This window comes from Lampetra planeri, chromosome 72 (genome assembly GCF_965212315.1).
Source record: "Lampetra planeri chromosome 72, kcLamPlan1.2.h2, whole genome shotgun sequence".
NCBI classification, from domain to species: Eukaryota; Metazoa; Chordata; class Hyperoartia; order Petromyzontiformes; family Petromyzontidae; genus Lampetra; species Lampetra planeri.
In genome coordinates, this window is record NC_136177.1 from 1,607,091 (window position 1) to 1,628,045 (window position 20,955).

A 20,955-nucleotide genomic window follows, 5' to 3' on the forward strand; every position below is an offset into this window, starting at 1 on the left:
CGGGAAAGAATGATCCGGGAGATTAGCCTGCGAGAATTGTGACATTTGGATGCTGATGCGATCAACGTCAGGGTCCAAATGACGTCAGATAACCTTTAATGTCCACTGTGAAGCAGATGCCACTTTACGCTGACATCAAACACCGTCACTCCACTCTGCCATCAAACACCGTCACTCCACTCTGCCATTAAACACCGTCACTCCACTCTGATATCAAACACCGTCACTCCACTCTGCCATTAAACACCATCACGCCACTCTGATATCAAACACCATCACTCCACTCTGCCATCAAAAACCGTCACTCCACTCTAACTTCACCTCGTCCCTGTCCTCGCACCCGAGCCTGACGTGATGGCAGTGTCAATGGATTGCGGCTCCTGCATTCCGAGACACTGAAGGATACATTCTTGTTCATATTCAGAATATTTACTGAAGGAGATACATTCAAACTTAACACTACACTTGTTGTTCTGACGTTCAGACCCCGTGCCCCTACTGGACATCTGTGAAGAACAGCTTCATAGCTCATCGGATTCCTTCAGTATACATACAGATTTCTGAAACACTGCCCTTGCCATCCCAGACCATACTTCACCACGCTGGTCGGTGCAGTTTGGTGAAGTTAAACTATAAACTAAACACGAACAAAAATTGTACGGGGTAAGGCCCACTGAGTTATGTAACAGTTGTTCAGACGCGACCTGGCTATCACCATCATCACGTGGACATTTATAGCAAACTAGCGGAAGTACCCGGCTTTGCCCGGGTGAAAAATATATTTCTTAAAAACCTTACACATATATACACATATACTAAGGTATTGTCAAAGCCCGGTGGGCCGTTTGTACATTTCTATACCAACAAATATATAAGAGGCTTGCACAAGTCCAAAAAGTTGTAGAAAGTGTGGGGTAAATAGTTGATGTAAAAGGTTTCCGAAAATTGTGCCCCCCCCCCTCAAAAATATCTTTACCCCTCGTAGGTATATATAGCTACACACCTTACATATGTAATGCGGGCGTAAGCGACCTTCCGGATGTGACGTCACGGGGGGTGGAGTCATGTGACGTGGGTGGAAGGTTCGGGTCCTTAAGCGGGTAAACCGGAAGGGGAAGTCAGTCGGGGTGTGAGCGGAAAAGAGTGAGGCCACGCGGGCGAGTGAGAAGAGGGGGGGGCGCCGACGGCCATCGGGAGCCAACCCCGAAGACAAGAGGAAGCTGCGGAGTGGTGTGCAGCTGCAGAGGAGACAGCCAGAAGGGCTGCGTGTTAGAGGCAGCGGTGTGGCTGCCAGGAGGAGCTGCGGAGAGAGAGAGAGACAGCACGAGGCTGTCAGAGCTGCGGAGGGAGAGAGGGAGACAGCACGAGGCTGTCAGAGCTGGGGAGAGAGAGGAGTTGCAGCGAGTGCAGCCAAGGGGGGCTGTGTGAGAGAAACAGCAGCGGGGCTGCTGTTGTGGATCGGGCCGACATTGGAGTCAGCACCGTGGAGAAGCTACAGAGTAAAGACAGCCGTGTGGGTGTACAGCACGAACCGAATAAAGGACACTGAGCCAGACATCGTGGTCCAGTCGTTTATTACACTGGTGTCGGAAGTGCAACGGCATGTCGAAACAAGTGAGGAAGAAAGTTAATCCGGCGCCTGCATCGGCTTCTTCGTCCGACGACGACGAACTCCCTCCAACCACGGATCCTGTTGGGGTGGTGGAGGAGAGCCCGGCTGAGGCGACCACGGGAACGGGAGTGGAGGATGTTGGCGCGGTGGCGGGTCCGTCGACATCATCAGACGCGGATCAACGATGGCAAGCGATGGCGGTACAACTGGAGGCACTTAAGGACGTCCTGGCGCATCTATGCCATCTCGTCGCGCCAGGGACGATGGATGATGCAATTGGTGCTCCGCGGGCCGCCACGTTGCCTGTCCTGCCGCCGCCATTGCCCACGCGGCAAGAGGCCGCCATTTTGCGCGCTCCGTGGCGCCAAACCGCCATCTTGGCCACGCCGCGGGCCGACGCCATTTTGAATTTGCCATCACAACCACCACCATTGGAAGACGGCGGGAAGAGGAGTCGGAGTCGCCACCTTACAACGGTTAAAGAATTTTCCGTCGGTGGGGACTGGAGCGCGTTCGCCTGCCGCTTCTTGGCGGCGGTACGCACAGCAAGATGGACCGATGCGGAGGCTTTGGAGGTGTTGCCGACTCTCCTGGACGACGAATCTGTCCGATTCTTCCGTTCCATAACGACCGATAAGAAGGCAACTTTATGTGGTGTTTTTCAAGAAATGGCCGATGCTTATGAGCCACCAGATGATGCGCATCGGCGATTCGCTCAACGACAACGAGCACCAGAGGAGTCGCCCGTGGCGTTCAGGGGTGCGGTGCTGGAGCTGGCCATGGCAGCTTATCCTGAGACGCCACAGGACCTGCTCGAGCCTCTCATATTAGGGAAAATGTTGGAGCTGTCTCGGGATCTAGGGATCCCCATGCCTGTGTGTGGGCATGAGAAGCTAACTTCCCGGACGGCTGCTAAGTGTCTCGATGCGCAATTCAACCTCCGTCGCTGGAAACAAGTGACGGCGTGGACGGGGGGGCCCGTCAAAGAAGGGGATGCGCTGGGGTGGAACCCTGCGCAGGCTGTCTATGTTCCGGATGACCGGGGCCCTCAACAACTGACGGCCGCCTCCGCTCCATGGACGGGACGCGGCGGGCCGAGACCGCGCGCGGCGCTACCAGAACGGGGCCGTCAGGAGGCGAGGCCTGCGCTTCGGCGCAACGAGGCCGAATGTTTCCGCTGCGGGCGTAGGGGCCACTACGCCAGAGACTGCTGGGCCCGCTTCCCGGCTCCGCCGCAGCAGGAGGCCTCGGCACCGGTCAAGTCGGCTAAAGATCCTCCGAAACAGGCATGTCGGCACGCACCAGACACTCGGCAAGGCTTTACACCTCACCCATCACCGTCGTTGCGCCACCCTAACGTTGTGGTTAAAGAATGCCCTTCGACGGGGCCTTGTCGCTCGGTCACGCAGTGGCGCAAGTTGGCACGGAGAGTCGTCGCGGCCGCTACGGGCTCGTCCACTGTACCGGGGTCTATACAAGGGGTGGACGTACGCATTTTGGTCGACTCCGGCGCGTCTGCGACTATTATTTCGGATGTCATTTTCCATCTGTTGGGCATCCCGCCGGGGGCTGTGCGTCCGGTTTATGGGTCGTGCGTCGCTGCGAACGGGGGTAGCATGGGTATCATGGGTCAGGTGGATGCTAAGATATCTATTGGGGATGTGTCGGCCTCGGGTGTTGTGTTGATATCGAGATCTTTGGCGGTTCCTTGTTTGTTAGGCACCGATTTTTTGGCTAAGATGCCCATTTTGATCAAAATCAATGAGAATTGTATTGAACTGCCGGGGGGCCGTCAAATCTCGTTTCTGCCGTCGCCCTGGGGGCGACCTGCTTCGGCCGTACAAGTGCAGGCGCTGTCCGTCGCATCTGTGGACATCCCACCTGGTACACAGATGCTTATACCCTTGCGGTATCGGAAGCCCCTGCCTGATCGGCTAGGAGCAGTAGGGGTCTTGTTGTCACCGTCCGCCACGATAACAACCGGGTTGGCGTTAGTGGGGGCACAGACCATCGTCCGGCCGGATCAATTACCGTTTTTACAGGTGCTTAATGCGGGGGGAGAAAACGTCCGTGTCCCGGCCGGTACGGTTGTGGCACATGCCACTACGGCGTTTGCGACCCATGATTGTCCACATAGCCGGGGAGTTGTTGCTGGGGTTTCCGAGCCAAGGAGTTCGGATGATCGTTGGGTTGCTCATTTATGTGACGGAAATTCTTCCCTGTCCATGGAGCAACGTGGTGCGCTGCGTAAATTGTTGTTGACATATTCCGATGTGTTCAGCTCCGATGATTTGGATTTGGGCCGCACTTCGTTGCTTTACCATCACATTGAGACGGGCGATGCTGCCCCTATTCGATTAAATTCGCATCGGATGAGTCCTGCGGAGCGAGAACACGTACGGGGGGCAGTGGAAGACATGTTGGCTGCGGACATTATATCGCCATCTAACAGCCCATGGGGCGCTCCAGTCGTCTTGGTTAAGAAGAAGGATGGCAAATTGCGATTTTGTGTTGATTTCCGCAAATTGAATAAGATATCGGTGGCAGATGCGTACCCCCTGCCGCGTATGGATGACTCCCTCGACGCATTATCGGGGGCTAAGTTCTTTTCCACACTGGACCTCTCTTCGGGATTTTGGCAGCTTCCCCTTGACGAGTCCTCACGGGAGAAAACCGCATTCCGTACGCCGCAGGGGTTATTTCAATTCAACTGTCTCCCGATGGGATTGAATGCGGCCCCTGCTACATTTCAAAGATTGATGGAGCTCGTTTTGACGGGGTTGCAGTGGGAGACGTGTCTTATATATTTGGACGATATTATTGTCTTCAGCCGCACATTTGATGAACATTTGACGCGGCTGGAGACAGTGTTCACGAGGATGCGTTCTGCCAAATTGAAATTCAAACCAAAGAAATGTCACCTACTGCAACGGTCCGTCCGCTATTTGGGGCACATTGTGAGTGCTGAGGGAGTGTCCACGGATCCGGAAAAGACGGCGTGCGTCCGGGATTGGCCGACTCCGGCCACCGTGGGGGATGTTCGGCGGTTTTTGGGATTTGCCTCGTATTACCGAAGATTTGTGCCGGGTTTTGCGACGATTGCGAGGCCCTTGCATCTCCTTACGGGTAAAGGACGGAAGTTTGTTTGGGGACAGCCGGAGGAGGCGGCCTTTCGGAGTCTGCGTGATCTATTGGCCACGGCCCCAACATTGGATTATCCCGATTTCGATCACCCATTCATTCTTGATACGGACGCGAGTGACACAGGTATTGGGGCGGTGTTATCACAGTCTAAAGGGGGTGTAGAGCGTGTCGTGGCGTATGGTAGCCGAGTCTTGTCTCCTGCGGAAACCCGCTACTGTGTCACTCGCAGAGAACTATTGGCGGTTGTTTTTTTCCTACGGCAATTTCGACCATACCTCTACGGTCGTTCTTTTATTGTGCGTACGGATCATGCGGCCTTGCAATATGCCCTTAAAATTGACCAGCCATCCGGACAGTTGGCACGTTGGTTGGACACGCTACAGGAATTTTCCTTCCAAATTCAACATCGGAAGGGAGTGCGCCATGCGAACGCTGACGCACTTTCCAGATTACCGCGGCGCGCCCCTTGTAAATGTGAGTCGGGGACGCATAGGTGTTCGCCGATTCCAAACCCCCCTCAGCCGCTTACGTTGGCCGTCGAGAAGTCGGACACTCCGATGGAACCGGGACCGGCTGACGGGGTTTTGAATCTGCCGCGGTCTGTCTGGATCCGGGAACAGATGATGGATGAGTCATTGGTGTCCTTGCGGAAGCGGTCTGCTAGGGACGATGGGAGTCCGAGTACGGCTATGGGGCCGCAAACCGCTCTCCGAGATGGTCTGCTTATGTGGCGGGAGGGGTTCCAGGAACGTTGGCGCCTGGTGGTACCAACGTCCTTGCGATTCGAGTTGATTAGAACCCTCCATTGTGACACTCTCTTACATTTAGGGGTGCAGAAGACCTTGTTGACGTTGCAACGTCATTATTTTTGGCACGGCATGGCGACAGATGTCGTAGGGCACGTGCGCGCGTGCCCTGCGTGTGCACGACGTAAGCCGCCGAAACATCCTTACGTGCCGCCTCTCCAGTCGATTCAGGTGTCTCGAGTCAATGAATTGGTGGCACTGGACATATTGGGACCTTTTCCACCATCGGCGAGGGGTAATAAATATTTGCTGGTAGGGGTTGAGTACCTCTCCCGTTGGCCGATGGCCTGGCCGTTGCCCGATCAGTCGGCCGCGGCCATTACCGACGCCTTTTTGTTTGGGTATATTATGGATAAGGGGGCGCCTGAGAGACTCCTCACAGACCAGGGCAGGAATTTCTCTTCTAAATTATTGGCGGAAGTGTGCGCGGGCCTTGGGACTAAGAAAGTACGGACATCCCCATACCATCCGCAGACGGATGGTATGGTTGAACGGCTGAACAGGACATTGTCTGCCATGCTTTGCCATACCGTGAGTGAACAACAATCAGATTGGGATCTGCACATCCCCGGGGTGCTTTCGGCGTACAGGATGACGCCTCATGCGGCTACAGGATATTCGCCGTTTTACCTTATGTATGGTCGGGAAAACGTGCCGCCGGTGGATGTGCAATTGGGAACTGGGGTGAAGGGACCTCGTAAACCACTTCCTGAATACATTCAGGACACGGTTCGCCGAGTCACGGAGGCGCGGGAGAATGCCCGCGTGGCTACGGCCAAAGCCCAGGCCCGGAACGAGCGATATGCGCGACGGTCTGAGGGGGAGTGCCCTTGGAAGGTTGGGGACCTAGCCTGGCTTCATTGTCCACAGGTACGTCCGGGGACCTCGCCGAAATTGCACAAACCCTGGCATGGTCCCGTACGCCTCATTGCGGTTCCCAACCCACAGTCAGCACGCGTCCAGATTGGGTCTCGTCGCTGGGTTGTGCATACGTCGCGCTTGAAACCATATGTTGCTCCCTTACATGATGCGTCATCCCCCAATGTTGCCTTGCCGGGGTCTGTTGCTGCTGACTCTCCCCTGCCTGCGTCCATTGATCTTGCTAGAGCGCCTGTCGTACCTGTTCCAGACAGGCCGGCCGTGACATTGCGGGGGACGAGGGGCCCTGCTCGGAGGACGCCTGCCAGGTCTGCGGGACCTTCGAGCCCTGCAGCCCTTCCGACCCAGCTGCGGGCACGGTCACAGGACAAGCCCAAGACTAACTCTTTAGGGACACGGGACGTCGGTGGACTTCCAGCTGCGACAGGGGGATTACCCCCTGTCATTCCTCGACTTTCATCGCGTTCCCGTTCTGCGAGTGGGCCGCCGACCGTCCGGGACGGGCCGGCGACCCGCACACGTTCCAAATCGCTTACGTTTCGTTGATTGTTGCTGTCTTGTTATTTTTTTTCTTACAGTTGTATTTATTGCATGCTTTTTGTACGTTCGTTGATGTTAATTGCGTTGTTGTTGTTGTTCTTGCTGTTACATTGTATGCTTAGTGTCCTTTAGGGGGGGAAGCTCGGTTCGCCGCATTACGATTTGCTATTGGTCAGCCGAGGTCGGCTGGGATTTTTCTACGGGGGAGGGTGGTGTAATGCGGGCGTAAGCGACCTTCCGGATGTGACGTCACGGGGGGTGGAGTCATGTGACGTGGGTGGAAGGTTCGGGTCCTTAAGCGGGTAAACCGGAAGGGGAAGTCAGTCGGGGTGTGAGCGGAAAAGAGTGAGGCCACGCGGGCGAGTGAGAAGAGGGGGGGGCGCCGACGGCCATCGGGAGCCAACCCCGAAGACAAGAGGAAGCTGCGGAGTGGTGTGCAGCTGCAGAGGAGACAGCCAGAAGGGCTGCGTGTTAGAGGCAGCGGTGTGGCTGCCAGGAGGAGCTGCGGAGAGAGAGAGAGACAGCACGAGGCTGTCAGAGCTGGGGAGAGAGAGGAGTTGCAGCGAGTGCAGCCAAGGGGGGCTGTGTGAGAGAAACAGCAGCGGGGCTGCTGTTGTGGATCGGGCCGACATTGGAGTCAGCACCGTGGAGAAGCTACAGAGTAAAGACAGCCGTGTGGGTGTACAGCACGAACCGAATAAAGGACACTGAGCCAGACATCGTGGTCCAGTCGTTTATTACACATACAACAGAGGAAGTAGTATCTATTGACTCTGTATTAGTATCTACTGACTGTACCGTAGTATCTACTGACTGTGTAGTAGATACTACGTAGTAGTATTTAGTGACTGTAGTAACTACTGACTATAGTAGTATTTACTGGGCCTGAAGTAGTATCTACCGACTATATAGTCGTAACGACTAACTGTATAGTATCTGCTGACTCTATCGTAGTATCCACTGACTATAGTAGTAACTACTAACTCGAAAGGAGTATCTACTCACTCTATAATAGTATCTACTGACTCTAGTAGCTACTCACCGTGGTAGTATGTACTGACTGTATAGTAGTATATACTGACTGTAGCAGTATTGACTGACTGTAGTGGTATATACTGACTGTTTTAGTATCTACTAACTCTATATAGCAGTATCTACCAACTCGATAGCAGTATCTACTATCACTACAGTAGTGTATACCGACTGAGGTGGTACCTGCTATCACTACAGCAGTGCATACTGACTGGTGGTACCTGCTATGATTACAGCAGTGCATACTGCTGTGTTGGTACCTGCTATTTATACAGCAGTGCATATTGTGGTGGTACCTGCTATGATTACAGTAGTGCATATTGTGGTGGTACCTGCTATGATTACAGTAGTGCATATTGTGGTGGTACCTGCTATGATTACAGCAGTGCATATTGTGGTGGTACCTGCTATGATTACAGCTGTGCATACTGACTGGTGGTACCTGCTATGATTACAGCAGTGCATATTGTGGTGGAACCTGCTATAATTACAGCAGTGCATATTGTGGTGGTACCTGCTATGATTACAGCAGTGCATATTGACTGTGGTGGTACCTGCTATTATTACAGCAGTGCATACTGCTGTGGTGATACCACCACTCACAACCGCCACTCACCCTCACCACTCACCCTAACCACTCACCCTCACTACTCACCACTCATCCTCAACAATCACACCCTCACCAATCACCACTCACCCTCACCACTCACGCTCACCACTCACCCTCACCACTCAGGCTCACCACTCACCATTACCACTCACTCTCACCACTCACTAATCACCACTCACAACCGCCACTCACCCTCACCACTCACCCTCACCACTCACCCTCACAACAACCACTCACCCTCACCACTCACCACTCATCCTCATCAATCACACCCTCACCAATTACCACTCACCCTCAATGCTCACCCTCACCGCTCACCACTCACCCTCACCACTCACCCTCACCACTCACCACTCACGCTCACCGTCACCACTCACCCCTCACTAATCACCACTCACAACCGCCACTCACCCTCACCACTCACCACTCACCCTCACCACTTACCCTCACCACTTACCCTCACCACTCACCCTCACTATTCACCACTCATCCTCACCAATCACACCCTCACAAATCACCACTCACCCTCACCACTCACCACACACCCCCACCACTCACGCTCACCACTCACTACTCACCCTCACCACTCACCCTCACCACTCACGCTCACCACTCACCCTCACCATTCACCACTCACGCTCACCACTCACCCTCACCACTCACTAATCACCACTCACAACCGCCACTCACCCTCACCCTCACCCCTCACTCTCACCACTCTCCCTCACCACTCACCCTCACCACTCACCCCCACCACTTGCGCTCACTACTCACCCTCACCACTCACCACACTCACCACTCACCCTCACCACTCTCCCTTACCACTCACCCTCACCACTCACCACTCACCCTCACCACTCACCAGTCACGCTCACCACTCACCACTCACGCTCACCACTCACCCTCACTACTCACCCTCAATACTCACCCTAACCACTCACCCTCAACACTCACCCTCACCACCACCACTCACCCTATTCCCGTTTTAAAAAAAACTTGCTTACGTGTCGCCAAGTATGCTTAACATTTCTTACAGACACACACATTCACTAATTTAGCTTTTGACATTACACATACAAAACGTCAGCTTGTACTACTGTCATGATAGCAGGTACTACCACCACAGTGATGGTGAGTGGTGAGGGTGAGTGGTGAGGGTGAGTGGTGAGGGAGAGCGGTGAGTGGTGAGGGTGAGTGGTGAGGGTGAGTGGTGAGGAAGAGTGGTGAGGGTAAGTGTCGAGCGTGAGTGGTGAGGGAGAGGGGTGAGTGGTGAGGGTGAGTGGTGAGGTATAGGGGTGAGTGGTGAGGGTGAGTGGTGAGCGTGAGTGGTGAGAGTGAGTGGTGAGGGTGAGTGGTGAGGGTGAGTGGTGAGGGTGAGTGGTGAGGGAGAGGGGTGAGTGGTCAGGGTGAGTGGTGAGGGAGAGGGGTGAATGGTGAGGGTGAGTGGTGAGTGTGAGTGGTGAGGGGTCTGTGGTGAGTGTGAGTGGTGAGTGATGAGTGGTCAGGTGGTGAGTGTGAGTGGTGAGTAGTGAGGGTGAGTGGTGAGCAGTGAGAGTGAGTGGTAAGGGTGAGTGGTGAGGGTCAGTGGTGAGTGGTGAGAGGTGTGTGGTGAGGGTGAGTGTTGAGGGTGAGTGAGAGGTGAGGGTGAGTGGTGGTGGTGAGGGTGAGTGGTCAGGGTGAGTGGTGTGGTGAGGGTGAGTGGTGAGAGTGAGTGGTGAGAGTGAGTGGTGAGGGTCAGTGGTGAGTGGTGAGAGGTGAGTGGTGAGGGTGAGTGTTGAGGGTGAATGAGAGGTGGTGGTGGTGAGGGTGAGTGGTGAGGGTGAGTGGTGGTGGTGAGGGTTGAGGGTGAGTAGTGGTGGCGAGGGTGAGTGTGATGGGTGAGGGTGAGTAGAGAGGGTGAGTGGTGAGGGTGAGTGGTGAGAGTGAGTGGTGAGTGGTGAGGGTGAGTGGTGAAGGTGAGGGTGAGTGGTGAGTGGTGAGTTTGAGTGGCGATGGTGAGTGGTGAGGATGAGTGGTGAGGGTGAGGGGTGAGTGGTGGGGGTGATTGGTGAGGGTGAGTGGGGAAGGTGAGGGTGAACGGTGAGGGTGAGTGGTGAGGGTGAGTGGTGAAGGTGAGGGTGAGTGCTGAGTGCTGAGAGTGAGTGGAGAGGGTGAGTGGTGAGTGTGAGTGGTGAGAGGTGAGGGTGAGTGGTGAGGGTGAGTGGTTAATGTGACGGTGAGTGGTGAGGGAGAGTGGTGAGGGAGAGTGGTGGTGGTGATGGTGAGGATGGTTGGTTAAGGTGAGTGGTGAGCATGAGTGGTGAGGAGTGAGGAAGAGAGGTGAGGAAGGGTGGTGAGGAAGAGTGGTGAGGGTGAGTGGTGAGCGTGAGTGGTGAGGGAGAGGGGTGAGTGGTGAGTGGTGAGGGAGAGGGGTGAGTGGTGAGGGTGAGAGTGAGTGGTGAGGGTGAGTGGTGAGGGTCAGTGGTGAGTGGTGAGAGGTGAGTGGTGAGGGTGAGTGTTGAGGGTGAATGAGAGGTGAGGGTGAGTGGTGTTGGTGAGGGTGAGTGGTGAGGGTGAGTGGTGGTGGTGAGGGTAAGTGTTTAGGGTGAGTGGTGGTGGCGAGGGTGAGTGTGAGTGGTGAGGATGAGTGGTGGTGGTGAGGGCGAGGATGATTGGTGAGGGTGAGCGTGAGTGTTGAGGGAGAAGGGTGAGTGGTGAGGGCGAGTGGTGAGAGAGTGGTGAGAGAGAGTGGTGAGTGAGAGTGGTGAGGGTGAGTAGTGGTGGTGAGGGTGAGTAGTGAGTAGTGAGGGTGAGTGAGTGGTGAGAGTGAGTGGTGAGGGTGAGTGTGAGTGATGGTGAGTGGTGAGTGTGAGTGGTGAGTGATAGTGAGTGGTGAGTTGCGAGCGTGAGTGGTGAGGTAGAGTGGTGATGGTGAGTGGTGAGAGTGGAGAGGGAGAGTGGTGAGGGTTTATATATTTTTTGCCTATGATGACATCAGTACATGCTGACGTTTTGTATGTTAAGTGTAAAATCTAAATGTGTGAATGTGTGTGTCTGTTGGAAATGTTAAGCAAACTTGGCGACATACAGTTTTTAAAATGGGAATAGGGCGAGTCTAAAGGAATCTCCAACTTTTGTTGATTCCTTTGCGCGATTCAAAGAATCGATTCCTGGCGCGTAGGAGGTTTACATTTTTAATTACAGAGTTTTATTTTCATTGGTATGTTATGTTTTAAAGTTTTCAGGAGTTTATAATTATATTTTTGCCCCGGTCAACGCCGGATATTTCCCATTCGTAGCAGTTTATATCAACTCTATAACCAACTTATATTAAACGGGAATAAGCCGATTCTAAATGAATCAACATTTTTCGATTCCTTTGCGCGAGAGAATCGATTCTTGGTGCGATCGGGTTTAAAATTTTAATTACACAGTTGTATTTTCATTGGTATGTTATGTTTTAAAGTTTTCAGACGATTTTAAATGTATTTTTCTCCCGGGCAACGCTGTGTAAATCGAGTTTATAGCACAAAGTCTTCGCCTGACAAGTGTGGGGTATCGAGGCCTAGTACCGTGCAGAGCCTCCGGCCTCACTTAGATTGCCCACCCGGCCGAGGCTGGGTGCTGGGGCCGCTACCCCCCCCCCCACGCTAGAATATTACAGTCTAATCGCTATAATTCTATTATCTACCGACCCTATAATAGTAATTGCACACATTGGGGTGGGGGGGAGTGAAGAGGACGTGAAACTTTAATTAATTTACCTCAGCATCGTGTGTTAATGCATGCGCATATTTTTTACGGGAATTAAAAATGGCATCCACCCCGCAGCGACGGCGTTGCTGCCCATTGCCAGGGGCAACCGCCCGTTGCCAGGGGCCAACCGCCCATTTCCAGGGGCAACCGCCTTCGCGCATGCGCAACGGCGTGCTTCGTCACGTGCCGGTCGGCAGTAGTAAATAAATAAATAAAGAGAAATCGCACTAAATCGATAATAGGTCCGATTTAAAGTTTAGACACAAAAAATCGGAAATGCCTATGTTCACCGCGGGGCCGGGGGCGTGCCCAACAGCAAAATTTTATCTCGGCGAACCCCACGGTCCGAGAGCCAAATCCCCCGCAAGCGAGCGTACGCAGACGGACGGACAGACAGACAGATAGACAGACAAAAAATGAATTATATAGGTTAGATTCCACGCGACTACGGGAAGAGAGAGAGACAGGCAAACTCCAAATATACAGCAGGCACCTGGGTCGGGATCGAACCCACAAATTCTTGCATACTAGGCGAGGGTAGTTAACATATCCGAGCCACCGTGGCACCGCAATCAGCTGACTCACAAAGGGTTATTCGGTTGCCATCTGCAGGATTTGGGTTGCGAGTGGAATGACTGATCGGCTTTGCCGTCACGCCCCGAAGGCCATGACACCGCACCAGTGCAGTGTCGCAGGAAATCGGCGAGAATGGCATAGAGTGCAAAGAAAAAATTAGGCATCCTAAGGTCATGATAAATCCCCTTAGTTCCCATTCAAGAGAGACACTGGGATGACAAAGTCCAAATAATAAGAATATTTATTTATTACTGGTGGAGCAATGCGATGAGCCATTAAGCTCCTTTTCACAGATGTCCAGCATGGTCACAGGGGGGTCAGAACGTTACAAAAATTGCTAAACACACAATACGCAAGCACGATATGAGTACAAAGTAGCGGATAGGGGTCGAATCCACGACCAATCTGTACACCAGGCAAGGTAATGAACATCTCCTAACCAGCGCGGTGCCCCCCGAGTAAAAGTTGACGTGCCCAGGATAAGTACATCAGAAACAACCGCGACGCACATTGATGCAGCAGTAGCCGTAGGCCAGGGGAAGCAAGGGGAAGCAAGGCTCAAGGTTACCGAGGCCCCGTTGGCAAAAACTGGCCATCACAAATGATAGCTCAACGAAGTGGCTTATCACGTGGAAATGTATAGCAGCAACCAAATACCAATAAATGCGTGTTGTTGGTTATAAATGGAGGGAAAACGCCGGAGGACCCAGATAAAAATCCACATGACCATGGAGAGAACATGCAAACTCCAAATATATAACAGGCGTCGGGGTCGGGATCGAACCCATGACCTCTTGTATATCAGGCAAGGTTAGTTAACATCTCCTAGCCACTGTGTCATGTGGTTCTGTGGCTACGTGAGCTGATGCCTACTCACATCACATCGGCATACGTATGTTTTATTATTATTGTTATTTAAATTTGTGTTTTGTATTGTGTATCTGGTGCTCTAACTGTGAAGGTCACGCGTAAAAAGCATGACCTTCGACACTGCTAGTGACGGCAGTCGTCGTTACCAAAGCGACTTCCTCGTAGTTTGGGTAGTCACTGAATGTCTTTTGGTAGCCGGCGGGGGCAAAAGACGCGGGTCGCACGACCTGCTGGTACAGTGGTGTGCGGATGGTCAGAGGCAGTGGCGGCTGCTGCACAGACACAAAGGGGAAATAGTGAAATAATCAGTTGCAAAATATCACGTAAACTATAAACTATTTTTTATATTTATTGTACCAGGTATAAGGCCCACTTAGCTGTAGCTCTTTTTCAGAAGCGACCTTGCCATCACAAATGATTGTTATTCTATGGTTCTTTCAGTAAAGTCACGTAGAAAAAGATAATGACAATAGAATGAAAAAATGAAAAAAAAATGAAAAAAAAATAATACAAATATCAAGACGTTTCGATCGCAACACATTAGGAATAGGGAGGTTAGCCTCTGAAGGAAAGCTGTTTATAAAGGTTTAGGGATGGGCGGGGCAGCTAATGTTAATGTATGAGAGGGCTCCAACACCGGCAGTAAGTCTACACCAATCAAAGAGCTGTTTATAGAGGTTAGAGATGGGCGGGGCAGCTAATGTTAACGTGTGAGAGGGCTCCGACACCGGCAGTCGGTCTACACCAATCAAAGCATTGCACCTCGCTCCACACACCCACACTGCTGACGTTGGAGGTGGACAAGAAAACACAAATCAAGTCATGATCCAAAGTGGTTGATGACATCTTTACAATGATTGCTGAGTTTAAAACCGTTGTCTCGGTTGAAATTGTGTCTGTGTCTTTATATATGGATGGCTTCGTGAACAAATCTTTGTTGATAGCCAGTCAGTTTACAAAGTACCATCGTCTTAGAGAAATACATTTCACGTGAGCCAGCCGCATTAAAGTAATGATTAGCCAAGGCAGAAGTATTGGTCCTGCCGTGTTTCAGATCTGCCTTATGTTCACGAACATGGTCTGAGACATGTCGTTTGGTTTCCCTAATGTAACTGCTGCCGCAGATACAGCTAAGTTTGTAGATGCTGGGATATTGAATGTCAGGAATCTTGTCCTTCACAGATGGGATCAGGTCACGAATTTTATGCAATGTGTTAAATCGGACCTGGATCTTGTGTTTGTTCAAGATTTAGGAAATCTTTTTGGTTATCCCTGCTATGTAAGCAAAGGAAATGTTTTTTATTGGATCTTCAGATGGTTCCTTCCTCACGGTTGGGGTGATGGCTTTGTGGATTGTGTAGTGAGAATATCCATTCGCCTTGATAGTCTGGTGTACGTGTTTGAGTTCACAAATGATTGCTCAACGAGGTGGCTTATCATCATCATCATCGTGTGGAAATTTATAGCAGGAGCCAAGTTCTCCAGGCACGGGATGTTGATTCTACATTCATAGAGACGGATATAGAACCATAGAGACCCAGACTCAGAGAACGAGAGACCCCACAGAGACCCACAGAGACCCATTGAAAAAAAGAAACTAAACCTAAACTATTATTTTACCAAGGTAAGGCCCACTGAACTTTATAGCCTTTTTTCAGAAGCGACCTGGCTATCACAAATGATAGCTCAACGAAGTGGGCTTATCATAATAATAATTATATTGCAATTCATAACGTGTGCAAATTTGCGGACGTAATGGCCGCAACTCAGAGGCGCAGAGACAAGCTCAGAGTCACTCGAAAGCGTGGTTGTAGAGGTGAGTTTTTAAGTGTCTCTTGACGGAGACGATTGAGGTGATGCTGCGAATGTGCAGAGGTATGGCGTTCCCGACAAAGGATGCATGGTTTTCCGGTAGCTGTTTTGATGCGTTCTTCAATGTAGGAAGAACGTGAGGCAAGGATAAGTTCGTTGGTTTTCCTGCAGGCAGCTCTATAGGCAGCTCGATCAGCAGGAAGACCACTTCGGGATGCGATCCTTTCAAGGCACCTCCTGATTCGCTTAGCAAGGGATGGCGTCTCTTGAGAGCCACCGAGTGTCATGGGAAAGCTGCCTAGTGGTTTGTGGGTTGAATGGTGCCAGCTTGTCCAGCGCCACCCTCAGGTCAGCTTCTAGCTTGAGAGTTGGATCGGATGATGGGGATAACAATGAAGGCGAATTTGCGAGGAGGTGATGTAGAGTGGAAAACTTGATACCCTTGAAATTACGGGAGTGGCGGGTGGTTTTAATGGCGATTGGCTTAGGGAATTTAAAGGGAAAATAGGAAAAAGTGGTTGTCGGAGAAACCAGTTTGGAAAACTCCCAGTGCAGAGATGCGACGATCCAGGTCAGGTTCCAGAACCAGGTCGAGCATGCTCTCAACATTTGTTGAGGAAGCTCTGGTGGGGCCTGAGTTGGTGATGACCAGATTATGGCAGAACCAGGTTGACTCGAGGTGGTTATCAATGGAGGCTGGGGTATTGCCAGGGCAATTAAATTCTCCAGTAAGTACGAGCCTGTGAGGTGGGATAGGAATGAGGTAAAGAAATTCGGAAAGCTCGTTTAAGAAGGTAGTGATGCTGCTATCTGGAGGGCGATAGATGTAAATGAGGGAAACGCACTCGGTGTTAGTAGTGAGGGACACGGACTGGACCTCAGATGTGGCGGGAGCCATCGGTAGATAGAGCTTTTTAACCAATACCTCTGGCGTCGCTGATCATTGCTTTAACGCTGTGGGCTCACACGAAATTGATTTTTCCAAGACGAAGGTATTCTGCAAACCCACCGGCTATCATCAGATATTTGTTCATGAAGCCATCCAAATATATAAACACAGACACAACTTCAACCGAGAAGATGGGTACAAACTGAGCAATCATTGGAAGGACGTTATTAACCAGGTAAAGTCTTAACTGACTGTGATGTTTCTACCCTACCTGCCTATTTCAGCTGTTATTTCCGACTCTTTGTGTCACTCTCTCTTTGTGTCTCCCTCTCACCATGTGTACCTCTTGCTCTTAGGGGTTTTTTTGTTCTTGTTGCCCAGCTCTCTGACATTGACATGCTAATCTTCTCATTAGCACACCTCTGGTGAATGAGCTGTCTCACAATTGACATGCTAATCTCTCACATTTACTTTTACGTACAAATTCCTTCTCTAGCTTCGCCCACTTACCCTTGGGTTGGGCCCACCAAAATCCTATATAAACTCTTGTTGCAGCAGCTCTTTCTCCTACGTCAGCAGTCCTCCTGCTGTGTTTGTTAACGGTTGCTTGTGTTGCAAGCGAAACGTCGTGATCTATTATTTTTTCTACCTACGTGACTTTACCAAAAAAACCAAAGAGTATAGTGACAGACAACTGAAAATACATGATGAAAAACCACACACGTGAACACGAATGCACATGGAGTGAGACTGAGAAGCGCGAAGAGAGATGCATGAGAAAGAAAGGAAGACGAAGAATAATACCAGGATAAAAAAAGGCAGGCGCGGATATAAACTGACAGAATAAAGAGACGTTAACGTTTTCCCATACCGATAACGTATGATTACGTCATCAGATGTTTCTTCTGATTTCATTCCGATGACGTGTACGTGTTCAGAACAGAATCGGAAGAAAAAATATAATTAAATAATTTTATCGGCACCGAGGCGCCCACTGGGGTTGCTTAGCAAAGTTTGTGGCATCAGTTACCGGTGGGTGTGTCACTAGGGTTCTCTGCGGCGAGATACGTCTTTGAAGCGCAATGACGCTACTGCGACTACAATTCTCTCTAAATAAAAGTAATGCTGAGAACCACTTGAGCGTTCCGAAATTCAGGGGTCAACAGGACACCACCCACCTACCCTGCAACTTGCAAACATCTCGGACATGGCAAAGGGGTTTATACGAGTCAGAGACGAACACATACAAAGAGAGAGAACAAATATCTCCATTCAGCGTCATCACGGTTTTTTTTATCAGATCGCGTAAATGTTGTCGTAAACTCACCTCCACTCCAACACAGCAAATTATTAAGGTGCGTCACGTAAACAAAAACATGTTAAATCTCCGTTAAGCATGCAAATAACAATAGGAGAGGTCCCTGTCAATCAGCGCCACATACAGTGCCGGATTATCCTAAAAACACAAGTAGCATATGCTATGGGCCCCGCACTTTCAAGGGCCCCGTGCTAAATGATTTTAAGCTATCAATTCTGGTTCAGTGATTCTGCACTTGCTCTATTACTATAGTACTATACCGCCTTCAACTTTTATGAACGACTGGGTGTTTAAGGTTAGCGATTTATTGCATTATCTGGCTATATAGCAAATGAAAAAATACAATAAAATTACTATGCAAGTAAAAAATTCGTGTTTTAATATTTACGTGTTTATTTCTTTATTTCGGGGCCCTTTATAACACATGCTACACGCCCCACACTAGCTTCATCCGGCACCGGCCACATGAAGTGTGATCTGGAGACTCATGCCGTCCCATTGTGACCCATCCAATCTCACCTTTGCCAAAGATTGGCTGGTCCTCCCAATTCCAGCCGTCCTGCCGCACCAAATCAGACCATGTTAGCGTCGCGCTGGCAATTATACTCTTTGTTTTTTTTCAGTAAAGTCACGTAGGTTAATCAAGTGAAGAGAAGTCCCAAGAGGCACGACCTTATATATACTGGTTAAGGGGGGAGGAGTCAGGATGGGCCGCGGGAGAGGAGTTGTGAGATGGTCAGTACTGCTGCTGGAACTGAGCCTTTGTAATGTAGATGGCAGAAGTAGATAAGTAAGCTAGGATTAAGCCACCTTTTGTTATGCTTTTGGGTAGGTAAAATTCAAAGCAGGTAACTAAAGTAAAAAAGAAGTTAAATATGATAAGCAACGTGTGGTGATGTTGATGGTGGTGCGTGGAGCTGGGGGTAACCGACTGGTAATATGGATATGTTTAAGAAGATAAATCTAAACTGGCTGTCTATCAGTAAACTGCACGGTAACTAAAGTTTAACTTGGTTAATTACATCTTTCCAATGATTGCTCAATCTGAATCCAACATCTCGGTTGAAGTTATGTCTGTGTTTGTATATCTGGATGGCCTCATGGACAAATCTTTGGTAGTATCCAGGAGGTTTGCAAAGTACCTTGGTATCTGAGAACACAATTTCATGCGAGCCAGCAGTATTTTAACAGTGGTCAGCCATGGCCGACGAATTCGTCTTAACATGTTTCAAATCCGACTTGTGCTCGCGAATGCGGTCAGCAATGTGTCGTTTCGTTTCCCCGATATAGCAGTCACCACAGGTACAACTTAATCTGTAAACACCGAAGTACTGTAATTCAGGAATGGCGTCCTTTGCGTATGGGATCAGATCACGGTTTTTGTGTACTGTATTGAATAAATTAAATCACGTCGAGATTTAATTTATTTGTTTTCTTTTTTAACCTACGTGACTTTACCGAAAAAACCAAAGAGTATGAATCCTTGCAGTCACGAAAGCTTCAAATCGAGAGTCAATTAGTCGCTTCAATCAAAGGAGTATTTCATCCGTAGACCAAATGGGAATCCGAGATCAGATTTTTCTCCAGGTTGTATTTGCTCAACCAAGATGAAGGTTTGATCGAGTGAATATTTAACGTTTAGCCAGGGAATAACTGTGGAGACTAGCATCGTTTCACGGTAAAGAATGATCCGGGAGATTAGCCTGCGAGAATTGTGACATTTGGATGCTGATGCGATCAACGTCAGGGTCCAAATGACGTCAGATAACCTTTAATGTCCACTGTGAAGCAGATGCCACTTTACGCTGCCATCAAACACCGTCACTCCACTCTGCCATCAAACACCGTCACTCCACTCTGCCATTAAACACCGTCACTCCACTCTGATATCAAACACCGTCACTCCACTCTGCCATTAAACACCATCACGCCACTCTGATATCAAACACCATCACTCCACTCTGCCATCAAAAACCGTCACTCCACTCTAACTTCACCTCGTCCCTGTCCTCGCACCCGAGCCTGACGTGATGGCAGTGTCAATGGATTGCGGCTCCTGCATTCCGAGACACTGAAGGAGACATTCTTGTTCATATTCAGAATATTTACTGAAGGAGATACATTCAAACTTAACACTAAACTTGTTGTTCTGACGTTCAGACCCCGTGCCCCTACTGGACATCTGTGAAGAACAGCTTCATAGCTCATCGGATTCCTTCAGTATACATACAGATTTCTGAAACACTGCCCTTGCCATCCCAGACCATACTTCACCACACTGGTCGGTGCAGTTTGGTGAAGTTAAATTATAAACTAAACACGAACAAAAATTGTACGGGGTAAGGCCCACTGAGTTATGTAACAGTTGTTCAGACGCGACCTGGCTATCACCATCATCACGTGGACATTTATAGCAAACTAGCGGAAGTACCCGGCTTTGCCCGGGTGAAAAATATATTTCTTAAAAACCTTACACATATATACACAGATACTAAGGTATTGTCAAAGCCCGGTGGGCCGTTTGTACATTTCTATACCAACAAATATATGAGGCTTGCACAAGTCCAAAAAGTTGTAGAAAGTGTGGGGTAAATAGTTGATGTAAAAGGTTTCCGAAAATTGTGCCCCCCCCCCCCCCCTCAAAAAATATCTTTACCCCTCGTAGGTATATATACCTACACACCTTACATATGTAATACGGGCGTAAACGACCTCCCGGAAGTGACGTCATGGGGGGAGGAGTTACGTCACGTGGGGGAGAGGGGAAGGGTCTATAAGGGGGGTAACCAGAAGCAGTCGGGAGTGATCGGGGACTGGGAAAAGTGAGAGGCCACGCAGGGCGAAGGGTGAGAGAGAGTGGCGAGGTCGCCACACACCCGAGCCACGAGGATCGGGCACCGTCGGCCAACGGTGACCGACCCCGGGGCAGGAGGAGCAGCGAGGAGGCTGCGGAGAGCAGCGAGTCTGCAAGGGAGGAGTCGGCAGCAGGGGTCTGCACGACGTGACAGCGGCGGGGCTGCTAGGAGGGAGTTTGGGCTACGTGAGCGACAGCAGCCTGGGGCTGCAGAGTGGAGAGTATATAGGGGAGTACCGTGAGGGAAAAGAGATCGAACCCAAATAAAGGACACAGGA

The 20,955-nt window shown here is 50.6% G+C and overlaps 1 protein-coding gene across 2 annotated transcripts in view; it reads right to left on the reverse strand.

Moving 5' to 3' along the window:
- Nucleotides 1–20,955, reverse strand: part of LOC144737620 (uncharacterized) — a 92,681-nt gene that overhangs the window by 32,829 nt on the left and 38,897 nt on the right. For both annotated transcript variants that reach the window (XM_078620385.1, XM_078620386.1), the window contains exons 5-8: nt 19,821–19,894; nt 18,343–18,382; nt 13,951–14,076; nt 322–395 (exon numbers count right to left, since the gene is read on the reverse strand). In XM_078620385.1, coding sequence (XP_078476511.1) covers nt 322–395; nt 13,951–14,076; nt 18,343–18,382; nt 19,821–19,894 — 314 coding nt within the window. The remainder of the gene's footprint in view (nt 1–321; nt 396–13,950; nt 14,077–18,342; nt 18,383–19,820; nt 19,895–20,955) is intronic.